The sequence below is a fragment of the Hyperoodon ampullatus genome, assembly GCF_949752795.1.
Source record: "Hyperoodon ampullatus genome assembly, chromosome: 8".
Classification (NCBI taxonomy): domain Eukaryota; kingdom Metazoa; phylum Chordata; class Mammalia; order Artiodactyla; family Ziphiidae; genus Hyperoodon; species Hyperoodon ampullatus.
The window spans coordinates 30,044,446-30,064,385 of record NC_136921.1 but is presented as its reverse complement, the minus strand read 5'-3'; the positions used below and the strand labels follow the sequence as shown (position 1 = coordinate 30,064,385).

The 19,940-nt window shown below is 41.7% G+C and overlaps 1 protein-coding gene across 2 annotated transcripts in view; it reads right to left on the bottom strand.

The window, feature by feature from the left end:
* Nucleotides 1-19,940, bottom strand: part of KLF7 (KLF transcription factor 7) — a gene marked incomplete at its 5' end in the record, with an annotated part of 106,170 nt that continues 86,230 nt past the window's right edge. For both annotated transcript variants that reach the window (XM_079710353.1, XM_079710354.1), the window contains 2 exons: nt 1-600; nt 14,076-14,199. In XM_079710353.1, coding sequence (XP_079566479.1) covers nt 549-600; nt 14,076-14,199 — 176 coding nt within the window. In that variant the 3' untranslated portion in view covers nt 1-548. The remainder of the gene's footprint in view (nt 601-14,075; nt 14,200-19,940) is intronic.

Here is a 19,940-nt window from a genome sequence, read left to right as displayed (position 1 = left end):
AAACTGCAATTTGGTTTTCTAGGTCATTTTCCCCCAACTATTTAAAAAGAAACATTAGTGCTACACATATGCAACTTTAAGACGTTGTATTCTCCTATCAAGTTGCACTGAGAAGCGAGTTAAATAAGCCCCTCTTACTGCCGTCCACCTGCAGAGACATCATATCCGTTTTCTTTGATTTCCATTGGCAACAGCGGGAAATAATTCCAATAGTGCTGAAGTAAGCAGCCAGACTGCCTTGCTGAGTTCACCTGGTTTCCTTCTTCTTCGTCTTCTACCATCTGGCTAGGGCAAGGCATAAAGAATAGACGTATATATTTTAAATATAGCTGAGTGCATGACAGTGTGTGTGTGCGCGTGTGTGTGTCTATGTGTGAGCGCGTGTGTGGGTGTCTGTGTGTGTCTGTGCGTGTGTGTACACAGAGGTTTAATAAGTGAGAACTTTCTTCTGCGAGGCAATGGGTCCCCGCCTGAAGTCCAGCCCCCTGCCTCGTGGCATTTCCTTCAGACAATGGCCGGCGCCATGGCAACTGTGGCCTTTAGGTTTTTTAGATATGTCTCTTCATATGGAGGGCAAGATGGTCAGACCTGGAAAAACACCTAGGAGACATAAAAATAACAAGGATATTAGAGAGATCTGGGTAAAGAACTCAACTTCCATCACCCCTTAGAAAACGATTAGCCCTACCTTGAAGAGAGGCGGTGCGTATGTGTTGAGAAATAAGGTGTGTAGGGAAGGTGAGCTCAGGAGTCGGACTGCTTGGGTTCAAATCCCAGCTCTTCCAATAGCTGTGTGACTCTGAGCACCTTAACCTCTCTGTGCTTTAATTCCTCCTCAATAAAACGGGGATAATTACAGCACTTACTTCATAGATTGGTTGTGAGGATTAAATGAGATGATCTATGTAAAGTGCTTAGAAAATTCTCTGGCACATGGTAAGATCTCAATGAATATTAACTATTATTATCGAAATTGTCATTATTAAAGAAGAAACAGGTGTAAAAGTGTGTTGGAAATGACATGTCATGCCCGTATAGGGTAAATAAAGAATGATTAGCCTGTACCATTGAAGGATGAAACTCTAACATTTCAACACCCAGATTTCAATCCTAAGCTTTAAAATGGAAGCCCAGAAATGTTGCCTGTGATACCTGCAGGTCTATATAGACACTCTATATTCAAGTCGAGAAAAAGCTCATGTTTATTAGGGTTGGTATCATGTGCAGGCATGTGCTAGCAATTTCCCCAATCTCACCCCAATAATATCCTCAGCAGCCTTCCATGGTAAATCTTTGCACCCCTTTTGTGTGCATGTGCTAAATAAGGACACTGAGGCTTGGGTCACACAGCCAGTGAGTGGCAGTCATGGGGTGAGAACCCAGGCAGATCTGTAAGCCCACTCTTTTGAACTGTTTCTTGTTACCCAACGTCCACCGCTGAGTGCCTTTGTCAGCCTCAGAGCTGATGCAGTGGTTGTTTTCACTCCTTCCCCCTTCTTCTGACACCACCAACTTGATCTTGCCCGGGACAGAAACTCTTCTGTGTTCTCAACCGTATGGGCCTGACCCTCCTCCTAAGGCTGAAGTTTCATGGCCACAGTGACCTGCTCAGTGACAGTCATGTGACCCACAAAGGTCAATGAGAGCCAGCTCTGGGACATTTGCTGAAACTACTGGAAGAGAGAAGCTCTCTTTCCACTGGGGCTAAGATACTAATACTGAAGCCTGGAGCTGTTGGTGTCCATATGGCCATGTGGGAAAGAGCCTGCTTGAGAACGAAGTCAACAGAGAAAAATGGGGCCAGGAGGTAGAAAGGAAGAGAGAGTTTCTAGTCCTGATGAAAAACATCTGAGAACCTGGACCCAGCCAAGCCAAAAGACAAATCCAATTCTATTCTTCTTAGTTATTAGAGCTAATAAATACCCTTGGAAGCTAACACCAGTCTGAATCAGGGTTCTGTACTTGTAACTAATAGAGTGGCCATTTCCATATCCCCAAAGCCTACATACAGTCTCAGGTTCTGGCTGGAATCCCAGTGAAGTCAGCACCTCAGACAACAGTCATTCTTAGCTCTGGGTGAACAGCCTCCCTCAGATCCTCTTCTAGAAACTGGCCACCCTCCTACCTGGGAGAATGTTCCCAGGATCCCCTGAGGCCTGAGATACCCTCACAGTCCAAAAGTCTTGTTGGGATGTTAGCAAGCTGTCCTGCTCAGGTTAGCAAGGTTTCCTGTTCAGTGCAGAATTTCCCTGTATTTGTTCATTCCTAAAACAAACAACAAACAAACAAAAACCGGCCCTATCCCCTGATCCCAACATTTCTCCACACACCTTTTGTGTTCATTTCATAAACAGGTACACGTGCAGGATAGAACCTCAAGGAAATGAAGCAAAACAGAACAAAGGTAAAATGAAAAAAAAAAAAAAGGGAAAAGTACAGTAGAAAATGATCTAATCCAATAACGTGCTGAATAATAGTAATTCTAACTATAACCACTTATTTCAGGCTCTGATTTGGTATGAGCAAGATACTTGGATAATCCCTTAGAGTTCCATTGAAAGGGGATTTGATTTACTATAAAACAGTGATAAATTTTCCTTAAGAGCAAGTACTTGATGTCACTGGTACAAGAAAAAGCAATACAGCCTGCAGGGAATTTAGTATTTGACTTGCACCACTCTGTCCTGTCCTGAAGGCACACTTAGTACTGCCCACTGCCTCTTCTCTTTCTTTCCCTCCCTCCCTTCCTCCCTTCTTTCTTTTCTCCGTCCTTCATCTCAACAGCTTTGAGGAGGAAGATCTAAGCCAGGAAGTTCTTTTTGTAGGTATTTGCTTTTTAAAGTTAACATCCTCATGAGAACTCTATATAAAGACGGTACCATTCTTATCCCCACTACCAGATGAGATACTCATCAAAAAGAGGCAAAGCCAAAATCTGAACCCAAGTAGCCTGACTCCAGAGCCCATGCTCTTAGCCATATCTGCTTTTTAGGTTGAAAAGAAGGTCAAGCTGAGCTGTTGATTTAAAGAGTTTGTAGTAGGCAGAATAACGGATGGCCCTCCCCAGATATCTACACTTCATCCCCAGGACTTGTGAATATGTTAGGTTCAAAGACAAAGGGGAGTTAAGGTTGTGGATGGAATTAATTTGCTGATCAACTGATCTTAAGATAGGGAGATTACTCTGATTTATCTGGGTAGGCCCAATGTCACCACAAGGGTCTTCAAAAGTGGAAGAGGGAATTAAAAGAGAAAACCAGAGAGGGGGCAGCATGAGAAGGACTCAACAGCTTTGATGATGAAGGAATGGGGTCAGGAGCCAAGGAATGTGGGCAAAGCTGAAAGCTGGAAAAGACAAGGAAATGGATTCTCCCCTTGAGCCTCCAGAAAGCAACAGAGCACAGCCCCCATCTTGATTTTGTCCCCAGTGAGACCTGTGTTGGACTTCTAACCTACAGAGCTGTAAGATAATAATTTATAAAGATAAATAAGGGTGATATAAATTTGTGGCAATTGGTAAAGGCAGCAGCTAGAAAACTAATCCAGAAGTTAATCTGGTCAGGCCTGAGCAGTAAGGACCTCTAAGAAAGCAACACAGCAGGTACTAAGAATCCTGCCTGTCCAAAAGAGGCACATGGGGATTTGAGACAGTAAGAAGCAAAGTATAAGTCATGGCAGTACAAAACCTCTTTCCTTTCCTTTCCATATCCTGAGAACATACAGGACAACAGTATTCTTGATATAGGACTTCATTTGAAATTACCACTCCGTAATGTATGTGTTCCATACTTTTATTCTGCTTTTACCACTTGCCTAGCCTGTGCTGGGTACCTAGCAATATATGTACAAGCAACTATCTTTACCCTTCAAGTTTTTTCAGAAAAAAGTAAACCAAATCTTTGACATGGTATGAAATGTAACTGCACCCCTCCTGAATCAAACTAGCATCATTATTTGTTAAAATTCTAGGAAGTACATGATGTTTAGAATTAGACTAGGTGGTTTCTGAACTGGAGATGAAGAAGACTGCAGGGCAAGGAATGTGGGCAGCCTCTAGGAGCTAAGAGTGGTTCTGGCTGATAGCAAACAAGGAAATGGGACTTCAGGCCTACCATAGCAAGAAGTCTTATGATACTCTGAGGAGAGGACCTAGCCAGGCCATGCTGGATTTCTGACCTACAGAAATATGGGAAGATAAACCACAGGCAGTATGGCCTTTGCATTCAGAGGTCTTCGTTGAAGTTCTCACTGAGTTCCTCCTTTCTTCTCCCAAGCCTGGCAAGCATTCTTATGATTACTTCTTTGAACTCTTTATCAGCACCATCATTCTTGAGAGATCAAGACAGTGTTACTGAAAACCATAAATCTGAAGAGGGGTGGCTAACATTTTTATAAAACAGTTGAAGAAGATGAGGAATTGATATACAGAGAAGTTCAATAACTTGCCCTAGGATACAACTGTTACAGGACTGCACTCCGGACTTCGTGAATAAGTCAAATTGTGGTTAACTGATCATCATCAAGTCATTATGACAATCCAGGAGTAAGATCTTTCTGTCCAAAAAGGACTTCCCGTACTATATGAATAGAAGTAGTTAAGAGGAGGCAACCTTGTCTTGTTCCTGATCTTAGAGGAAAAGACTGCAGATTTTCACTGCTGTATGGCTGACAGGGTCTTGGTGCTCTGGCCAGGGGCCAGGCCTGTGCCTCTGAGGTGGGAGAGCCAAGTTTAGGACACTGGTCCACCAGAGACCTCCTGGGTCCACATAATATAAAACGGCGAAAGCTCTCCCAGAGATCTCCATCTCAACGCTAAGACCCAGCTCCACTCAACGACCAGCAAGCTACAATGCTGGACAACCTATGCCAAACAACTAGCAAGATAGGAACACAACCCAACCCATCAGCAGAGAGGCTGCCTAAAATCATAATAAGGTCACAGACACCCCAAAACACACCCCCAGACATGGTCCTGCCCACCAGAAAGAGAAGATCTAGCCTCATCCACTAGAACACAAGCACCAGTCCCCTCCACCAGGAAGCCTACACAACCCACTGAACCAACCTTAGCCACTGGGGGGAGACACCAAAAACAATGGGAACTATGAACCTGCAGCCTGTGAAAAGCAGACCCCAAAAAACAGTAAGTTAGGTAAAATCATAAGAGAGAGAAACACACAGCAGATGAAGGAGCAAGGTAAAATCCCATCAGACCAAACAAATGAGGAGGAAATAGGCAGTCTACCTGAAAAAGAATTCAGAGTAATGATAGTAAAGATGATCCAAAATCTTAGAAATAGAATGCAGAAAATACAAGAAATGTTTAAGAAGGACCTAGAAGAACTAAAGAGCAAACAAACAATGATGAACAATACAATAAATGAAATTAAAAATTCTCTAGAAGGAATCAATAGCAGAATAACTAAGGCAGAAGAACTGATAAGTGACCTGGAAGATAAAACAGTGGAAATAATTACCATAGAGCAGAATAAAGAAAAGAGAATGAAAAGAATTGAGGACAGTCTCAGACACCTCTGGGACAACATTAAATGAACCAACATTCGAATTATAGGGGTCCCAGAAGAAGAAGAGAAAAAGAAAGGGACTGAGAAAATATTTGAAGAGATTAGAGTTGAAAACCTCCCTACTATGGGAAAGGAAATAGTCAATCAAGTCCAGGAAGTGCAGAGGGTCCTATACAGGATAAATCCAAGGAGAAACATGCCAAAACACATATTAATCAAACTATCAAAAATTAAATGCAAAGAAAAAATATTAAAAGCAGCAATGGAAAAACAACAAATAACACACAAGGGAATCCCCATAGGTTAACAGCTGCTCTTTCAGCAGAAACTCTGCAAGCCAGAAGGGAGTGGAAGGACGCACTTAAAGTGATAAAAGGGAAAAACCGACAACCAAGATTACTCTACCCAGCAAGGATCTCATTCAGATTTGACAGAGAAATCAAAAGCTTTTCAGACAAGCAAAAGCTAAGAGAATTCAGCACCACCAAACCAGCTTTACAACAAATGCTAAAGGAACTTCTCTAGGCAGGAAACACAAGAGAAGGAAAAGATCTACAATAACAAACCCAAAACAATTAAGAAAATGGTAATAGGAACATACATATCAATAATTACTTTAAATGTAAATGGATTAAATGCTCCAACCAAAAGACATAGACTGGCTGAATGGATACACAAACAAGACCCATATATATGCTGTCTACAAGAGACCCACTTCAGACCTAGGGACACATACAGACTGAAAGTGAGGGGATGGGAAAAGATATTCAAATGGAAATCAAAAGAAAGCTGGAGTAGCAATTCTCATATCAGACAAAATAGACTTTAAAATAAAGACTATTAAAAGAGACAAAGAAAGACACTACATAATGCTCAAGGGATCAATCCAAGAAGAAGATATAACAATTGTAAATATTTATGCACCCAACATAGGAGCACCTCAATACATAAGGCAAATGCTAACAGCCATAAAAGGGGAAATCGACTGTAACACAATCAGAGTAGGGGACTTGAACACCCCACTTTCACCAATAGACAGATCATCCGAAATGAAAATGAATAAAGAAACACAAATTTTAAATGATACATTAAACAAGGTGGACTTAATGGATATTTATAGGACATTCCAACCGAAAACAACAGGATACACTTTCTTCTCAAGTGCTCATGGAACATTCTCCAAGACAGAGCATACCTTGGGTCAAAAATCAAGCCTTGGTAAATTTATGAAAATTGAAATCGTATCAAGTATTGTTTCCGACTACACTGTCATGAGACTAGATATCAATTACAGAAAACAATCTGTAAAAAAATAGAAACACATGGAGGCTAAACAATACACTACTAAATAACCAAGAGATCACTGAAGAAATCAAAGAGGAAATCAAAAAATACCTAGAAACAAATGACAATGAAAACACGACGACCCAAAACCTATGGGATGCAGCAAAAGCAGTTCTAAGAGGGAAGTTTATAGCAATACAATCCTACCTCAAGAAACAAGAAACATCTCAAATGAACAACCTAAACTTAAACCTAAAACAGTTAGAGAAAGAAGAACAAAAAAGATCCCAAAGTTAGCAGAAGGAAAGAAATCATAAATATCAGATGAGAAATAAATGAAAAACAAACAAAGAAAATAATAGCAAAGATCAATAAAACTAAAAACTGGTTCTTTGAGAAGATAAACAAAATTGAGAAACCATTAGCCAGACTCATCAAGTAAAAAAGGGAGAAGACTCAATTCAATAGATTTAGAAATGAAAAAGGAGAAGTAACAATTTACACTGCAGAAATACAAAGGATCATGAGAGATTACTACAAGCAACTATATGCCAATAAAATGGACAACCTGGAAGAAATGGACAAATTCTTAGAAAAGCACAACCTTCTGAGACTGAACCAGGAAGAAGCAGAAAATATAAACAGACCAATCACAAGCACTGAAATTGAGACTCTGATTGAAAGTGTTCCAACAAACAAAAGCCCAGGACCAGATGGTTTCACAGGTGAAGTCTATCAAACATTTAGAGAAGAGCTAACACCTATCCTTCTCAAACTCTTCCAAAATGTAGCAGAGGGAGGAACACTCCCAAATGCATTCTACGAGGACACCATCACCCTGATACCAAAACCAGACAGAGATGTCCCAAAGAAAGAAAACTACAGGCCAATATCTCTGATGAATATGGACACAAAAATCCTCAACAAAATAGTAGCAAACAGCATCCAACAGCACATTAAGAGAATCATACACCACGATCAAGTGGGATTTATCCCAGCAATGCAAGGATTCTTCAATATATGCAAACCAATCAATGTGATAAACTATATTAACAAATTGAAGGAGAAAAACCATATGATCATCTCAGTAGATGCAGAGAAAGCTTTCGACAAAATTCAACACCCATTTATGATAAAAACCCTCCAGTAGGCATAGAAGGAGCTTACCTCAACACAATAAAGGCCTTCTATGACAAACCCATAGCCAACATTGTTCTCAATGGTGAAAACGGAAACCATTTCCTCTAAGATCAGGAAAAAGACAAGGTTGTCCACTCTCACCACTATTATTCAACATAGTTTTGGAATTTTTAGCCACAGCCATCAGAGAATAAAAACAAATAAAAGGAATCCAAATCAGAAAATAAGTAAAGCTGTCACTGTTTGCAGATGACATGATACTATACATAGAGAATCCTAAAGATGCTACCAGAAAACTACTAGAGCTAATCAATGAATTTGGTTAGGTAGCAGTATACAAAATTAATGCACAGAAGTCTCTGGCATTCCTATACACTAATTATGAAAAATCTGAAAGTGAAATCAAGAAAACACTCCCATTTACCACTGCAACAAAAAGAATAAAATATCTAGGAATAAAACTACCTAAGGAGGCAAAAGACCTGTATGCAGAAAATTATAAGACACTGATGAAAGAAATTAAAGATGATACAAATAGCTGGAGAGATATACCATGCTCTTGGATTGGAAGAATCAACTTTGTGAAAATGACTCTACTACCCAAAGCAATCTACAGATTCAATGCAATCCCTATCAAATTCCCACTGGCATTTTTCACAGAACTAGGACAAAAAGTTTCACAATTTGTATGGAAACACAAAAGACCCCGAATAGCAAAGCAATCTTGAGAACGAAAAATGGAGCTGGAGGAATCAGGCTCCCTGACTTCAGACTATACTACAAAGCTACAGTAATCAAGACAGTATGGTAGTGGCACAGAAACAGAAATAGAGATCAATGGAACAGGATAGAAAGCCCAGAGATAAACCCAAACACATATGGTCACCTTATTTTTGATAAAGGAGGCAAGAATATACAATGGAGAAAAGACAGCCTCTTCTATAAGTAGTGCTGGGAAAACTGGACAGCTACATGTAAAACAATGAAATTAGAACATTCTCTAACACTATATACAAAAATAAACTCAAAATGGATTAAAGACCTAAGTGTAAGGCCAGACACTATCAAACTCTTAGAGGAAAACATAGGCAGAACACTCTATGACATAAATCACAGCACGATCCTTTTTGACCCACCTCCTAGAGAAATGGAAATAAAAACAAAAATAAACAAATGGGACCTAATGAAACTTAAAAGCTTTTGCACAGCAAAGGAAACTATAAACAAGAGAAAAAGAGAACCCTCAGAATGGGAGAAAATATTTGCAAATGAAGCAACTAACAAAGGATTAATCTCCAAAATATACAAGCAGCTCATGCAGTCAATATCAAAAAAACAAATAACCCAATCCAAAAAGAGGCAGAAGACCTAAATAGACATTTCTCCAAAGAAGATATACAGATTGCCAACAAACACATAAAAGGATGCTCAACATCACTAATCATTAGAGAAATGCAAATCAAACTACAATGAGGTATCACCTCACACTGGTCAGAATGGCCACCATCAAAAAATCTATAAACAATAAATGCTGGAGAGGGTGTGGAGAAAAGGCAACCCTCTTGCACTGTTGGTGGGAATGTAAATTGATACAGCCACTATGGAGAACAGTATGGAGGTTCATTAAAAAACGAAAAATAGAACTACCATATGACCAGCAATCCCACTACTGGGCATATACCCTGGGAATACCATAATTCAAAAAGAGTCAAAAAACAAAACAAAACAAAACAAAACCCAAAGGGCTTCTCTGGTGGCGCAGTGGTTGAGAGTCCGCCTGCTGATGCAGGGGACACGGGTTCGTGCCCCGGTCTGGGAGGATCCCACATGCCGCGGAGCGGTTGGGCCCGTGAGCCATGGCCGCTGAGCCTGCGCGTCCGGAGCCTGTGCTCCGCAATGGGAGAGGCCACAACAGTGAGAGGCCTGCGTATGCAAAAAAACAAAACAAAACAAAACAAGAAGAGTCATGTACCACAATGTTCATTGCAGCTCTATTTACAATAGCCAGGACACGGAAGCAACCTAAGTGTCCACTGACAGATGAATGGATAAAGAAGATGTGGTACATATATACAATGGAATATTACTCAGCCATAAAAGAAACAAAATTGAGTCATTTGTAGTGAGGTGGATGGACCTAGAGTCTGTCATACGGAGTGAAGTAAGTCAGAAAGAGAAAAACAAATACCATATGTTAACACATATATATGGAATCTAAAAAACCAAAAATGGTTCTGAAGAACCTAGGGGTAGGACAGCAATAAAGACGCAGATGTAGAGAATGGACTTGAGGACACGGGGAGTGGGAAGGGTAAGCTGGGACTACGTGAGAGATTGGCATGGACTTATATACACTACCAAATGTAAAACAGATATCTAGTGGGAAGCAGCCGCATAGCACAGGGAGATCAGCTTGGTGCTTTGTGACCACCTAGAGGGGTGGATACGGAGGGTGGGAGGGAGACGCAAAGCGAGGAGATATGGGCATATATGTATATGTATAGCTGATTCACTTTGTTATGAAGCAGAAACTAACAAACCATTGTAAAGCAATTATACTCCAATAAAGACGTTAAAAAAAATTAGACTAGGTGCCTCACCACTGAGGTTTTATTTAAATTCCGTACACCAGCAAGATACTTAGCCATGATTAATTTATATTTATTAATTTATACTTACTGAGTTCCACATAGGAATAGTAAAGTAAAAAGTAATAAACTTAGCATCTAGAAATGCAGAATCAAATAATTGTAAGGGTAATATACCCCCAGAGGGTATTTGTGACTCTACAGCAGTCAGATGACCTTGAATAAGAAGGTCCTTAATGATTGAAATTTGTTCATTACAGAGAACTAGTCAAACCCCTATTGTAGTTTCTGCTGCTTATGAAAAAGGCCCACTAAAGTCACATGGGCATTAAGCTGATAGCAATCCTCTAGGGCACTGAAGGGCCAGATAGGGGTTGGTATTTGTCACCACCTCTTACTGAGCTGACTTAGAGATCAAAGATCAAAATGCCTCCTCTAAACTTCCCAGGATCTTGGAGGTACTACCCTGGGAGCAGTCTCCCTGGATTATATCTGCATATGACCACTTGTGGAAACAGCCCTGACGACCACCATCAGCAGCCTCATGCTCTGTGGGCTGAGAAAGAAGATTCAGCGCTGTAAGCAGCTCATCACTGAGTGGGCTGCACTGTTGAGTCTGACAGTAAGAAAATGGCAGAGTCACCTCACTGCTTTCTCCTCTAACCCAGACCTGAAGCCAGAGGTCACAAAACCCAATGTCTTCAGGGGCCAGGCAGATAAAGTAAATGGGTGCAATGGGTGAAGTGTAAGAAACACACAGCACTGTTAAACTATGTGATTCCACTTCTGATAAGGCATGGATTAAGAGGACATAACGAGAAGTGTGATGATGGCCGGTGATTGATGCTCTGCCTTCTCACTGGGGAGACTGTGGTGGGGGAGGAGGGACAGTTAGAAATGAGTGACCACAGGGCCATCACTGAAAGGTAGTGATGACTCTTCAGCGCCAGAAAATCACGACCACGTGGGAATGTGAGCCCACTGTTACCAGATCTTCCGAGTTTTTCAGACAAAGCCAGGAATAGAGATTTTTGTGGCACTTAGCAATTTTAAATGTTAGCAAAACAAATAAAAACTCATGTATGTTTAATCTACCCTTCAGGCAAAATAAAAATATAAGTTAGACTTGGTACCTGCTTTAAGGACAAGAAACACTAATCCTAGTTCAGCCTCTAGGTGGTCTGATTGCTAAATTACACGAGGCAAGAGATAGGTTTCTTGGGCTCATACACCCTTTGGGCCCAATAGGCTTCACTGTCCTGCTAAGGGCTACAGATGCCCTCTGTTTCTGAAGGTAAAGTCTTCTAAGGAATGCCAAGTCCCCGGTCGCCCCAGGCTTTCCTTCCATCGGCTCTGGGACCACTCCAACTCCCCACGTCACCTCCCAGACCTGCTCTATTCTTAGCATAATTCCCGCAACTGAAGTACAAGGTGCTGCCTGTCAGGAGACACGAATGAGACTCCTCCCCCTGATTTCTGACACTGTTGAAATGCACTGACTCTTGGCCCATGTCACAGGACTCTGAGCTACTCACCAGCTCCCCCAAATACCACGTCACAGAATTTGTACCACCTGTTCCTCAAATTTCTAACTCCAGAAACCAGAGTATATCTCAATGAGGAAAATAAAGCAAAAGACTAACCAAATTACCCATCCCTGACATCTCCTTCACTGAAATATCCAGTCGGTGTGAAATATTTCTCCATATAAATCACACAAATGGTCAGGTTTAATCCTAATGTGTCAAGTGCTGGACAGTTGCATACTGCTTAGTAACTCAGTGGACCTAAAGAGAGGAATACTAACTCTGGCAATTTCCCTGGATTATGGCCATCTGTAACGCACCACCTCCAAGTAATAGCCTCACCGCCCTTCAGGGCAAGGCGACTCGTGCATACCTACTATACCACCACACTTTGACAACTCACAAAGGATCCTCTTCATCCCCACTGATATAAGGCTCTTCCTCAAAGGACTGTGGTCCAAGGGTCACCATCTATATAACTTCTTTATTAGTAGCCAGGGTTAGAGAGAAATGAACTTGAGACAGGAGTCGAGAGATGATATCAAATAAGGAGAAACATCACTGAAATATAATCTGTAGAAGAACAGCTGCTGATTCACATAAATTTAGGGGGACTTTGAGGTAATGGGATAGAAATGAAAAAACAGGTTGTGTTTTTAGGTAGCAGAACAGAGCTCCAAGGGAATGAGAGACAATAGCTTCATGGAATGTACTTCCTCAACCCTGGGGTGGGAGGTTATCTTTGGGCTCCAGGAGGCATGGGGGGCTTTATTTAGTTCTTCAAGAATGAAGATAAGAGGAAAATAGCCTCTTCAGGAAAAAGGAAAAAAAAATGGAGGAAAATCCTGAATGCTCCTTTATAAGCATCTTAAAGGAGCTCCAAGCCAACTGGCCACCCATGAGATTTGGCCACTCTTGCCCTGCTCTCCAAACAAACAGGCACTACTCCAGAGGAAGGTCTGGTGAGGGAGGTGCCGGCACAGTGATGAGGGGGGCAGGATGTGAAAACCATTGCATTTCCTCCGACGGAGAGCCAGGCCTCTGCAGACATCCTGCACACCCCTCCTGCCAGCCTGTGAACTGCTGGCTGAGCCGGGGAACCCTGAGGCTTTCAGGGCTTTTATCGTATTAGAAGCATTTTTCTCATCATAACCGAGACCTTTAGTAGTGCATTAAAAAGATGGTTAATTTTCTTAAGCTTCCTTTTAAACACAGAAATAGGATTAGAAGGCTAACACGCTCAGATGCAAGCCCATTATTTGATTATGTCTAAACCTAATCCTGCCTTCACCTTGGCCTGCAGAGTCTCCATTTTGGGGTTTATTGGTTGATAATGCCAGGGCTGTCAGATACTATTACTTGTGTAGAATCTGCTGCTACGTGCTCTTTCTTCCATATCAAATGCTGAAGGTTTGAAATTGAATTATAGGATAAGTTCTCAAAGCCTCACCAACTTTTAGACCTCTGTACCTATTTTCAAAGAAGAAAGGATGGTTCAGGCCCCCCAAAGAATGGGAACTCTCTTCAGCAAATTCATTTCTAACAGTGCTTCGAAGGAAAGCCTTATAACGAACCTTCCCTCCATTAAGCAGGCTTTCTATTCTTTCACGTTATTAAGGATGAGGAAAAATAGTGTTGATGTTAATAAAAAGATCAGAAGCTACAGGCGACCATTCTCTATCCTATCACTTTTCCTATTATACTAAAATTATCTGTCACATCATCCCCTTGAGGGTAGGAGCTATGTCTCATTGACACCCAGTGACTATCACAGTTCTGGTACTCATTAAATACTTATGTAACTGATCGAAGAATTCATATCATCTCTTGGTTACATGCAAGGAGGCACCCTTATCTAATTGGTTTTCTCCATGGAGAAGTAAAAGGCATTCCCAGGCCTGAGTCTCTGCAAGAGAGGCTTGTGATAAACCCAAGAGCACACGACCAGCCCCCCACCCCCACCCATTTCAGCATCTCCCTTCCCCATCCCAGCAGCTTCTAAGTTTCTTTACCTGTCGCAGTGGTTGCATTTAAAGGGCTTTGCACCTGTGTGTTTCCTGTAGTGCCTTGTGAGCTCATCGCTTCGTGCAAAACGCCACTCACACCCTTCCCATGAGCACTTATAAGGCTTCTCACCTGCAAGAAGAGATGGAATGACCATGGTCAGCGACAGGAACAAAACGGGCACACACCTGATCAGGGTCTGCTACCTATTCTACAGTCTTGGAAAAGGGCTGTGAAATCATTCTTGAAAGACTGCATTTCCTAACACAGTATGTCACTTTTTTTTTTTTTTTTTTAGTCTCCTGGTGTTTTTCTTGTTGTTATTTTATTCTATTTTATTTTTTAACCTTCAAAAGTGGTTTCATAAGATCTTCAAATCTGGAGCTGTCATTTCAGTTCCCAGAGTCAGAGCATTTGCTTCAACTGGTGAGGGATCCATTTTTATTTATTTTCTATTCCCTGGAGCACTTTGACCCCCTCCCCCCGACTCCAAGCAGAAAGGAAATGTGCTATTTTCATCTGAACCACAAATGCTTCTAATTCTATTTTTCTCCAGAACCTACAGTAATTTACCATTTCAGCCTTTTTAGTCTTCTCCCCTCGCTTTCCTCCTACCACAAACTGTAGCCAGGCAGCTGACTGACAAGGCAAAGAGCTCAGGTCTCCCAGAACCCCAGTTCCTTCCAGTAAATGTGAGTGGATGGACAGTCACGAGAAAAGGCTACGGTTTGAGAGTACAACAAAAATCACTTAACGATTCCCGGCATTTATGTAAAATACAGTTGCAAAAGTCCTATTTAAGAAGCTCATCACTTAATGACTCCAGAGCGTTCATATTTGAGCGTGATACACATTATTACAAAATATTTTTAAAGTCAATTTGTAGAGCAAGGTTTCAGCCACAGTGAAGCTGCTTAGAAGCATGAAATTCGAGCTCTGTGCTCAAGTGACCTTTTTGCACAGTAAATACAGATGGAGGAATATGGAAGAGAAAGTACATGATTTTCCTAAGACCTTTTTTTTTAACCCATCAACGTCTGTCATCAAACATGACAAATACTTACCCTTCCAACTGTATGGTGGGCTGGTTCTAATAAGAAGAAGAATGATCTTTGAAATCATGAGAGTTACTGAGCCCTGTAACTGAGAGGCTGGTTAGCATAGCAGTCAACAGCTCTGAAGCCAACCTTCCTAGGCTCAACTTTTGGTTCCGCCCTTAACTGTCTATCCTTGGGCAAGTTAATCAACATCTCTGTGCCTCTGCTTTCTTAGAGATATGTACCTTAAAGGGTTTGGAGAGCATAAATTAATATACATATGTACTATATATAAATTAGAACAACGCCTGGCATAGGTAAGTATTATAAACCGCTAAACCTGAAATTTCCAGATACACAAGTGCCAAAGTAGTACGGCTGCCCCATTATTTCTCCATTTTTAATAGCTCAACGTTCACTAGGCAGCACTTAAGGAGACATTGCCCAGGTACTATACTTGACCCACTTTCTTCTTTCCACCTTTTCCCTTCCCTTTGAAACTAACTACAAAGCATTCACAATTCTTTATTTGTATCACCTAGAATTGAACCAAACATGATTGAAAATTTCATTTCATTAAATTGGTGCCCTAGTGGGCTGCTGCTCTGTAAAACCCATGGAGAAGAGGAATGAGAAACACAGGCATTTCTTTTCAATCGAACCAAGAGGACATGAAGGAGGGCCAGAAGCGCAGGAGGAAACCCATTCAGTTTTGGAAACCAGAAAAAAAACAAAAAAAAAGAATCACTGAGCGGTGTTAAAAGTTCACCTTCTGGATCCTTAAAGCCACAATTTTGGAAGAGTGCGCTTGCTGCAGAGAAGGTGAAGAGTGGAGGGGTCAAGTTAGCTTTGGAGTTAGCATAACTGGGATCTTATTCATTCGTTGCAGACACCAGGCCTCAGTGTCCTTATCTGTCAAATGGGGGTGAGACACCTGTGTTTATCGTGAGGCTTACATAAGTTGTTGTGTATAAGGCATTTCCAGAGCCTGGCACAAGGTAAATGCTCAATTAATCTGAACCCCCTTTCCTCCCCGTTCGCCTATATTCTCAGAGGCTGCTGAGGAGACAGGTCTAACTGGCCATCAGTACAAACTTCCAGGGTTCAGGCTCCAGACAGCTGGGTCTGGAGTCACTCTGGGCAAACTAAATATTGGAAAACAGAGAGTCTTTTTAAGTTTTAAGTATTTTCTCAGTATACTGATTGAGAATGGACCAGAAAAACTGTGCTCTTTAGATCTGCTCTGAATAAGTGGGATGCTGAAGGGGAAATAAGAAACCCAAGTAGGAGAGAGAAGTGCCCTCTCAGAGAGGCCTGTTGGCATCATTTACTTAATGTTATTGATCACCCACGGGGCTCTGTTACTTCAAGGAAATCCGTCACAAACAACAACAAGAAACGGAGAATGAGGCACCAAAGACTTCAGAAATTCAAAATACCTTCCACCCTCAAAGGCCTTCAAATGAAAGTAAAACTGGAGGGTCCTAGAACCTTGGGTACCAAGCATACCCCAAATGCAACAAGGCATCTGGAAATCCCATGACATTCTACAGCAACAAGCAGAGACATCCAGTCCCCAAAATCAATCCCACAATCGAACAGACCCGTCCATCACAGGCAACCATACGCTGAAGGACACAGGAAGGACAGAGAGAAAATGAGGGAGACTAAAGTAGATGTCTTTGGGTATTTTTTTAAAAAATTTCAAAGTGTTTGCTTTTCCCCTTGCTGAATTTTTTAAACCAGTTTTGTTCTTTTTTATTCTGACAAATAATATCAAGGATTTAGTTATTTCCCAGAAAATAATGTAGATGCTCTGTTAACTCCTGGCACAAACCAACCATCCTCTTCCCAGTAGCTATTTCAGTGTCCTTCCAGTGGCTGCGTCCCTTTTGCCACTGCAGACAGAAATTACCAACAGCTTGACTTAGCTTTGAATCGTGTCACCTAACATTGTTTCCTGCTTGCAGCAGGTGCTCTACAGAATAACACTAAGGACAAGACCCTCTGTGCCCTGCTAGTTTGGCCAAGTTATGCTACAGTGATTCATCAGGTTATTTTTCTAGCTCCTGATTAATTGACCTACAAGTTGCCATTTCCGCAAATACTCACTAATAAGAAATTTAAAATAACCAAGAAAGAATTCAGCCAAATGAAGGAGTAGTGCCTGAAACAGGGAGAGTTCAGACATCAGAGGGACAGGAAAAATACAAAGAATTGGGGATACAATTTCCTATCTAAAGCTCACAAATAGTGTGGTTAGGCTGGCCTAGTTTCTGGGTTCTGTACCCACTTCCACAAACTAATATCTACTCTCAAGTCAGTGAAATTCTTCTGTCAGTACTTTGCATGGCCAAGATTACATCCCCCAGACACCAACACCTGACTGCTGGATCTTGGGGGCAGAACAACCTACACCCACAAGGCATTAGTTTTTATCCTAACACCGTACCTGAGGATTTCTGCTCATTTTATGAAAGGCTTGGGTTTCCTTCTTGAGAAAAGAACGGCTTTCTTTATAAAAGAAAACAAAGTCTTTTAGAAAAAAAACAGGGGGCGAAGGGGGTGTGGGAGAAAGGAAGGAAGGAAGGAAGGAAGGGAGGGAGGGAGGGAAGGAGGGAGGGAGGGAGGGAGGAAAAGAAAGAGAGTGGGAGATAGAGAAGAAGGGAAGGAGGGATGGAGGGAGGGAGGGAGGAAGGGAAGGAGGGAGGGAGGGAGGGAAGGAGGAAAAGAAAGAGAGTGGGAGATAGAGAAGAAGGGAAGGAGGGAGGGAGGGAGAAAGAAAGAAAAGAAAAAGGCAGTTCAGTAATAACTGAACAGATTCATGCAAAATCAGCTCATCTGCCTCACCCTCCCTTCTCTCCTTGCTCCACTCCAGGTCCTATTCCTGGGTACAAAACAGAAAATGTCATACCCCTGCCCCACGCTACACTTGCGGCACCTAGAATGCCCAGCATTTGGCTCACTGCATCTCAAGAGTGAACAAAAATGTTCAAGAGAGGTCTCTGTGAGACAGGCAAATGGGAGACAGGCTTCAAACATCGGGACTCAAGTCCCGAAGGAGTGCGTGAATGAAGGCAAGCACGTAACAAAGAGGATGTACAGGAGAGCATGGCAGTGCCTGCACGGTTCACAGGGCCCGCGGTAGAAGCCGCTCTTCAGAGCCCTCTGAATTTTAGGGGGAGCATCGAGAACTACTTTTCCTTTCTGGAAATTATTAACCCCAGGAAACTCATTTCCCTGGGGGAGTATGTGCCACATCAGACGTGATAGTAGGTCTAATCAGGTGTAAATAGATTTATAGCCATATGAGGGCTCTTAAGGAGAGTTAAGGATGCTTGAGAAACAGGAATGACATTTAGCAAGGCTGAATCATGGCACAAATTCATGCTTCCCCACAAAATGGCCTCTGAAATGGAATGTGGTCTAAAGCAGTGTGGCATTTTTTTTTTTTTTAGTTTCTTACAGAGTAACTCTTCCTACATCACAATCATCACATTTGATTGATCAAAATATATTGTCACCATTACCTTTTGAACATGTATCTCCAATACATGAAGATTTATTCATGAATTATATAAATGTACTAATGTCCTAATATATTAGGATATTATAAAACATACACTCAATATAGAAATTTAAAAGAATTAGGGTCAATTGAATATAAATAGAAGTTATAAATTTTTCTTCCTGCACTCAAAAAGACTGTGTTGCACAACCCTATTTCAAGACCGTTGCCCTACAGGGTAGATGAAAACAGCTTGGCTCCAAGCTCACTGGTCTCTGTGCTTCTATCCTTGGCCCCTACGGTCTATTCTCACTGCAGCAGTCAGAACAACCCTTTGAAAATGTAAATCAGAGCATGTGTGTCCCTTACAGGGGACTTCAATCTTTGTATTTCCAGATAATTGTTTTCTTTAACATCCCCTGGATTTTATTTTATGCATTTGAAAACATTATTCTGCAGAGGGTTCCACAGGCTTCACCAGACTGCCAAAGAAGTTCATGACCCAAAAATGGTTAAGAAGATATTAAAGTGTAAATGCTCCAATGGTTTCCTATTGCTTTTAGAATAAAAGTCAAAAGCCTATAAGGTCCTGTAGTATACAGTCTACATGATCTGCCACCGCCAACCTGATTCCCCACGCCCTATCCGGCTGCTCCCACCTCAGAGCCTTTGCACTTGCTACCTGGAACACTCTTGTTGCCTCACTTCATTTAGGTCAATGTTCAAATGTCTCCACCTCAGAGAGACCTACCCTCCCCATCCTCTGCTGAACAGCAGATTCTGTCATCTTCTATATACTACTTAGTCACTCTGAAATTAGACTGGATATTGTTTGTGTGTACTACTGTCTGCTTCCCCTAGGAGAGTATAAGCTTCATGCAGGCATCTCTTTTGTTCACTGTGACACCAACAGCACTAAAGCAGGGCCTGGCTCAATCCTGTAAAAGACACTGCATGAATAAAGCATCCTGATTTGCAACAAAGACCCACGTACAGCAGAGGGCCAGGACAGCCTGAGTGATTTCAGTCCCTCTCTATGTACTGAACTGGCATAAGAGTAGAAAATGTTTGCTTGCTTGTCTAAACCTGGCCATGCCTCTGTGACAGGGACTACAATGTGAAACTCTACAATGGATTAACTATTCCTTCACCATCAAAGATTACTTCCCACTTCTTCCCTATCTGCCCGAGCCTAAAAATGGAGTATCCTGAAAATCTTCCTGTAATCTTCATCTCAACCCTAGGATCAGTCTCCTGAGCAACATCCCCTCTGGGAAACCAAGTGCGTCATTTTACGGAACTCATTGGTAGAGGTTCTCACTGAAGAT